The sequence below is a fragment of the Pyrgilauda ruficollis genome, unplaced genomic scaffold, assembly GCF_017590135.1.
Source record: "Pyrgilauda ruficollis isolate IOZ18807 unplaced genomic scaffold, ASM1759013v1 scaffold107, whole genome shotgun sequence".
Taxonomy (NCBI): domain Eukaryota; kingdom Metazoa; phylum Chordata; class Aves; order Passeriformes; family Passeridae; genus Pyrgilauda; species Pyrgilauda ruficollis.
In genome coordinates this window covers 1,546,017-1,552,054 of record NW_024508877.1, presented here as the reverse complement: position 1 = coordinate 1,552,054, position 6,038 = coordinate 1,546,017, and the positions used below count along the sequence as shown (strand labels likewise).

General features: G+C 45.7%; 1 protein-coding gene across 1 annotated transcript; it reads left to right on the top strand.

The window, feature by feature from the left end:
- Window positions 1-401: 401 nt before the first annotated feature.
- On the top strand, window positions 402-5,723 carry LOC121356015 (phospholipase A2 inhibitor subunit gamma B-like). Its single transcript, XM_041472030.1, has 5 exons — window positions 402-504; window positions 1,532-1,648; window positions 3,069-3,218; window positions 3,363-3,503; window positions 5,341-5,723. Exons 1-5 carry the CDS (start codon window positions 456-458, stop codon window positions 5,568-5,570), a joined length of 687 nt encoding a protein of 228 aa, XP_041327964.1. The 5' UTR covers window positions 402-455; the 3' UTR covers window positions 5,571-5,723.
- The last annotated feature ends 315 nt before the right edge of the window (window positions 5,724-6,038 follow it).

The following is a 6,038-nucleotide window of genomic DNA, read 5'->3' as shown; positions in this document are numbered from 1 at the left end:
AAACCAGACATCAAAAACTCAACCACAGGGGAATTTTCTGGCTGCTCCTTGCTGTACTTTGTTTCTTTGGGCCTAACAGTGAGAGCACACCAGGACTTTTCAAATGGTTTCCTCTCCATCATCCATATGGATGGTGGAGGCTGAACGCTGTTCAAAGTCTTTACCAGAGACATACCTGGGATCACCAGGAAAGCCAGTCTTACCCCACAGGATGCATGCTCTAAACAGGAGAAAATCAAACAACATCACGCATGTGAAGAAAAAGGCAAAACCTGTGTTTTAAAAGAAAAAGCAAACATGGGTGTTAGTGCTCAGCAGTGTATATATATCATTCAGAAAACTTGCCCAACCTCTACTTCCCCAATAAAACCCTTTCCTTCCAGTTTATAAAACCCTTGTGGCACACAGTGCTTTGTTGAGTGAGACTTGGCAGCTCCCTGTGCTTACGTCCCATCATGAGGCTATCCCTTGGACTCAGCTTCCTCCTGGCTTTCCTGGACCCAGGTGAGTTTTTCACTGGGACCTGTGGGGTTGTAAGACACAAAAGAGGTCTGGGACTGGAGTGCATTGTGTGTGAGGCAATTGCTGCTATCTGAGCCATGAACTCCCCTCATCTTGTGGGATTTGCACTGCAGAGGGGTGAGGGTGACTGGTCTTGAGGGGATCTTTGGTCCTATGAGCCAATGTGCAGATGAAGGTGTTGGCATTTACAATGTGAGCTCACAGTCTGATTTTCTGTGTCCTCACTGGTGGTATAGCCAGGACAGGCATCAGAGCGAGGTTACCCTGAGGCAGCCAGACCTTTAGTAAGCTGAATTGATCTCCGGGATAATTTATTTTATTCATATCCAGGGCTGTGTGACATTTTGGACATAATGTCATCTCAGCTCTGCTCCAGAAAAACAAAGCTATCTTGGAGGTCTTGGCTCACAGCAGATGCCATGGCCACTGCAAGGTGCCCTAGCTGGCACCTGGGTTTAGGGAAGTGACACATGCCCTGGACCTGTTAATCTACATGCTGGACTCTTGTGGGTGTGTGTCATGGAAAAGGTCCTGTTTGCTCTCTGTTGAAATACATGCTATTCCTTTCTAAGTGTTTTCTGATGAGTATCTGATATTCTGGTCTGCTTAAAGTGTTCCAGCAGGTATCTGGTGAAGTGGTTTCCCCTAATGCCTACAAAGAGATATACAAAGAGATAAAGGTTACGGAGAAAGTCTGGAGTTTGTACAGAGTACAGGCTGTACCTGCTTGCAGCTCTTGTTCCCCAGCCAGTCAGGTGCCCTTACTCTCTACAAAGAGAGAATCTGGGGTCTGTGAATCCAGGGACACCTGAGTGCCTGCCAGGATGAAGTGGCATTTGTAGGGCTGCTGTCATCAGCAGCTCTGAAAGAGCCCAACACAGATTGCACAATGAAATATAAGGGAAGAGAAATGTGAAAAGTGCTGATCAGTGCTGAAATCAAACATCAGTGAAAGAGGAAGTGGGATCCCTTATGACTGCTGCTCAGGAATGTGTCCTCCTCTCCATAGGGACCTGCCTCCAGTGTGAGATATGTCACAGCATAGGAAAAAGCTGCTCTGGCCCCATGAAAACCTGCACTGGTGGTGAAGACACTTGTGGCATTATTCTGCATGAAGTCCTAATAGGTGAGACATCCTCTAAGCCAGTGTGGCTTTCAGAGTGGGGTGGCTTGGGGACTTGTCTCTCTCTCTCCGCTTCTGGTAGTATGGTCCATCCTTGGATAAACTGTTCATTTTTCTTTTACTGACAGATGACCCAGAGATCAGAATAGTCTGGGATAGAAAAAGCTCTTTCTTCTTCTATTTTGAGAAGCAGTTTTCTACTGGGAGGGTTTGGTTCTTAGTTGTGGAGGGAAGGACCAAAACCTCATAGTGGGAGGAGACACTGGCTTTTAATTCTGATGAAGGTGAGTAGTTGAGTCAGGAAGTTGGGAGACTGAACCATGGCTTACAATAAGGTGTTGATGCCTAGTACTGGGGATACACTGATGATGTGTGGAGGGAGAAGCTTGGCTGTCCTGAAGCAGGGATGGGGACACCATGCAATCGTGTAGTGCCACTACATCTGAGCTATCCCCTTATCATCATAATCGTCATCATCATCAGTCAGTTTATGTTGGAAGAAACCTTGAAGATCATCTAGACCTTCCACTAGACCAGATTGCTGAGAACCCCATCCACCTTGGCCTTGAACACTGCCGGAGATGGGAGACATCCACAGCTTCCTCTGGCAACTTGTTCCAGCGTCTCACCACCCTCACTGTCTAGAATTTTTTCTTAATATCTAACCTTAATCTACTCTCTTTCAGTCTGATGCTGTTCCCTCAACCCTATTAGTTCATGTCCTTGTCCAAAACCCCTCTCCAGCTCTCTTGTAGCTCCTTTAGGCACTGGAAGTTGCTATGAGGTCACTAGAGGAGCCTGCCTTTCTCCAGGCTGAACAACCACAACTCTTTCATCTTGTCCTCAGAGGAAAGGTTGTTAACCAGTAACCATGTCCCTGTAGCTGATAAGTCAAAGCTGGTGCTGAGCCCTGACACAGCTGGACACTCAGTTGTGTTAGGCATGGCCTCAGTCGTCACTCAGCCTTAGTGATGTGATTGTTGCCTTTTAAACTGGAGTCTGGCTCATATCCTACCAGCTTTGGGGCTGGCAGTTCCAGTGCCTGCCTTCTGCTGCTGCACCCACCTTTCATCCTTCAAGCACTTCAGCAGACTCCATTTAGCTGTTCTGCTCCCCTTTATACCTTTTGGGCTTGGCTGAGAGGGTAGGCCAGAATTGCCCGTGTCAGGATTCTTGTGGCTGGGATGGACTGTGCACTCTGCAGATTTTACACAGGTTGAGCAAGCCTGTGCTATGGGTCAGAGGCATGTGCCACACCATAATCTCTGCAGTGTCCTGGAACACTGGTGATGCTTCTCAGGGGGCTCAGGGGTCCCTTTTAGGCCCTGGGACACCTGCCTAGAAGTTGGTACATGAACTAACAGGAGGGGAAGGGAGTTACTTTGTGTTGAATGACTGGGCACTGCCTTCTGCTTCATGACAGGGGGGATGGCCATCTCTTCATCCATCAAGTCCTGCCTGCCATCCCATGTCTGCCACCTTGGTCCTGTCACCGTGAACTATGGGAAGGTGAAAGCAAAGAGCCACTTGGTTTGCTGCACGGGTGATGACTGTCGGACCACATCTGTGTCATGTAAACTATTTATTGTCCTTTTAGCCCATCTCCTCTCTGATCCATCCCATGGTGAGGCCTTCCAGGCTAAGCCATCACCTCTCATTCTGTTATTCCTCTCATTCTGTTATTGAAACCAGCTACAGGCCATGTCTTTCATTCCAGTGCCACCAGATAATGATGTGCCCAATGGATACCAGTGTCCTGCCTGCTACAGCGTGGACTCCTTTCAGTGCAGCAATGAAGTTGTGAACTGCACTGGATCTGAAGACCAATGTGTTGACCTTGCTGGGTTAATGAATGCTGGTAACTGCCTATCATTTGGGGCTGTTTTTCATCTTCTTGGTAAAATGGGTGGAACTAGTCTAAGATAAAGCACTACTGAGATAAGAATGGGCAAAAGATGTGAAATAAAAAAAGAGGAAGATAGAAGGAACTTAAAGCTGAAAACTGAAAACTTCAAGATGATTAAAGGGGAAGTGTTGTTTCCCTTTCCTTCTTCCCAGTCATGCATGGATAATTGCTGGAATTCTTCATAACATGGCATAACTGAGATCAAGAGTGGAACTGTTTTCTTGGGGTAGCCTGGTACATGGGTGTGTAACAAACTTGACTGAGCCCCTGAACCTGCTGGCCCTTGCTAGGATGTATGAGGGTGAGTCTGGATTTAAGCCAGTTGGCAGTTCACTGGAGGTTCAGATGGAGCTTTGCAGAAACATTGCTTTCCCATGGGGTAATACCAGTCACCTGGGACAAGACACTGTTGCTGTTGAGCTTCTGCAGGAGGAAAGCCGGGGACAGGTCCCCTGCCTTGTAGTCCAGCCTTTGAACAGCTCCATCAGAAATCTTTTTCCCACCTCAGGTCCTGTAATTACAGAGAGGAATGTAGACAGCAATTTTTCTGGTCACTCTCATTTCCACCCCTGTTGCAGGTAAAAGACTTCCACCTGTCATGGCCCACCTGTGCTCCAGAAGGCAGGAAAAACCCATGGAAATAACGGACATAAAAACAATTATCTTGTATATGGTTATGGATGAAGTTTCTTTGAGTTGATAATATTGCTAGGTGATGATGTGATGCCTGAAGGCCCTTCCTATAGACTTTATTAATGTGCTGTCCCAACCCTGAATTAGATCATGTTTTACAGAGACAACATGAAGGAAAATAAGAATTTTCATAGTCACAGCAATGAAAATAGAGTGGCAAAATTAATTCAGTGTACGACTGAAATAAAAAATCCTCCCAACTTGTCTTAACTTGATCAGCCACTGTGAATGGAGAAGGATTGTGCTGCATGATAAACTGTGCAGAGAAAGCAGCAGTGTAGGAGAGCACAGGAAGGTGAGGAGCTAATGAAGTGCCTTTACCTGCTATTTGTATTTGAGATAAAATTTTCCAACAAAGTATTCCAGACCTGCGTAATCTGCACAGTAGAGAGCAGCACTAGCAAAAGCAAGCAACAGGAGCAAGAATATCTGAATGGGGAGTTAGGCACTCAGTACCTGCTCAGGTCTCCTCTTGTAAATGCTCCAGTGGTGGCAAAGGGCAAGTTCACGTTTCAGTGGGCCTGTCAGTAGGTTTCTCTTTTGGTTTGGCTAAAATCCTATAAAGCCTTTGAGAATTAATTCCTCTTAAGTGGCTCAGGCTGTATTGTCATTGAGACTTCTCAATTCCTTGTCAAATCTGACTGAGAGAAAGTCATTCAGTTTGAATGTCATGAGACGGTCAGAGAGAGAAGGAGACAATGAATACCTGATGTATTGTTACACAGCCCTGGTTTCTTTAAGAAGCCAAAGTTTGGGCAGAAGAATCTTTAAACGTGAGAAAGAGAACTACTTAAGGCATTTTCACTTTTTATATTTAAATGCTTAGAATTTTTAAAAGTCATCTTTATTTAGCAGAAAGAAAGGAGACAAACCTTAAATCACTTGTATTTCTAGTCAACCAAGATGTCCTTGCTGATTCCTCAGCTTTATTCAGGGGATGGGAACAGATGGTGCTGGTGGGTTTGGAACCAACTGGATGTAATGAATGGGCAGTTCTTAGCTTGGAAATGGGGACTGCACTGGCCAGGGTGGGATTAATGTTGGGGATTGGATCCCCTGATACATGGTATGCATTTCTTGTATTTCCCCTGCACAGGTGGACTGTCTCTGAAAGCTGCCATGAAGGGTTGCACTACCATTTCTGAATGCAGTATGGTAGGAGATGAGAAAAACAGCCTGGGGATGATGGACATAAAGTTGAAACGGTTCCAATGCAGACCAGCTTCTGCTATGTACAGTGTGGTGTACAGTGCTGGGATTGCCCCTCCACACACGACCTTCCTTCCTGTCCTATCAGGATTCATCCTGGAGAAGGTACTTTTCTGAATCTCACTAGTGCTGCGTTGAGCAAAACCCACAGCAAACCCCAGCAGTGGTTTGCAACTTAGTCTTTTTTGCTGTAGCTTCTTCTGCATGGGGATTTTATTTTCAGATTAGCTTTTCTTTTATATTTTAACAGAATAAAGACAGCACGTACACAATTTTGTTTCCTCATCGATTTAATCTCATTTAAATCTTCATCAGTTCAATTGTGGTTGGTTTTGTGTAGCATTCTCTCAGTGCTTTGTCCATACTGAGACTGTACGAGACTGTGTGAAGTCTTCAAACCTTTCCCAGGAAGTGAGTGCTCTGAAGCCAGCCCTAGAATCTACATTCACGATTTCAATATAAGTGGCAACTTACAAAGCCACTTTTCCAGGCTCTGAAAAGGACTGGACATGAGTTCCTGAGAGGCTCACTCCTGGTAGAAATGTCACTTTCCTCTTTTCCAGCCCTTGTATCTTGTTTGTCCGA

Bases quoted from the DNA above. Each gene is read 5' to 3' on its own strand.
- LOC121356015 (XM_041472030.1), top strand. From the start codon at position 456: ATGAGGCTATCCCTTGGACTCAGCTTCCTCCTGGCTTTCCTGGACCCA. The intron at 505-1,531 runs GTGAGTTTTTCA...TCCTCTCCATAG, and splicing joins CCTGGCTTTCCTGGACCCAG to GGACCTGCCTCCAGTGTGAG. The intron at 3,504-5,340 runs GTAACTGCCTAT...TCCCCTGCACAG, and splicing joins TGCTGGGTTAATGAATGCTG to GTGGACTGTCTCTGAAAGCT.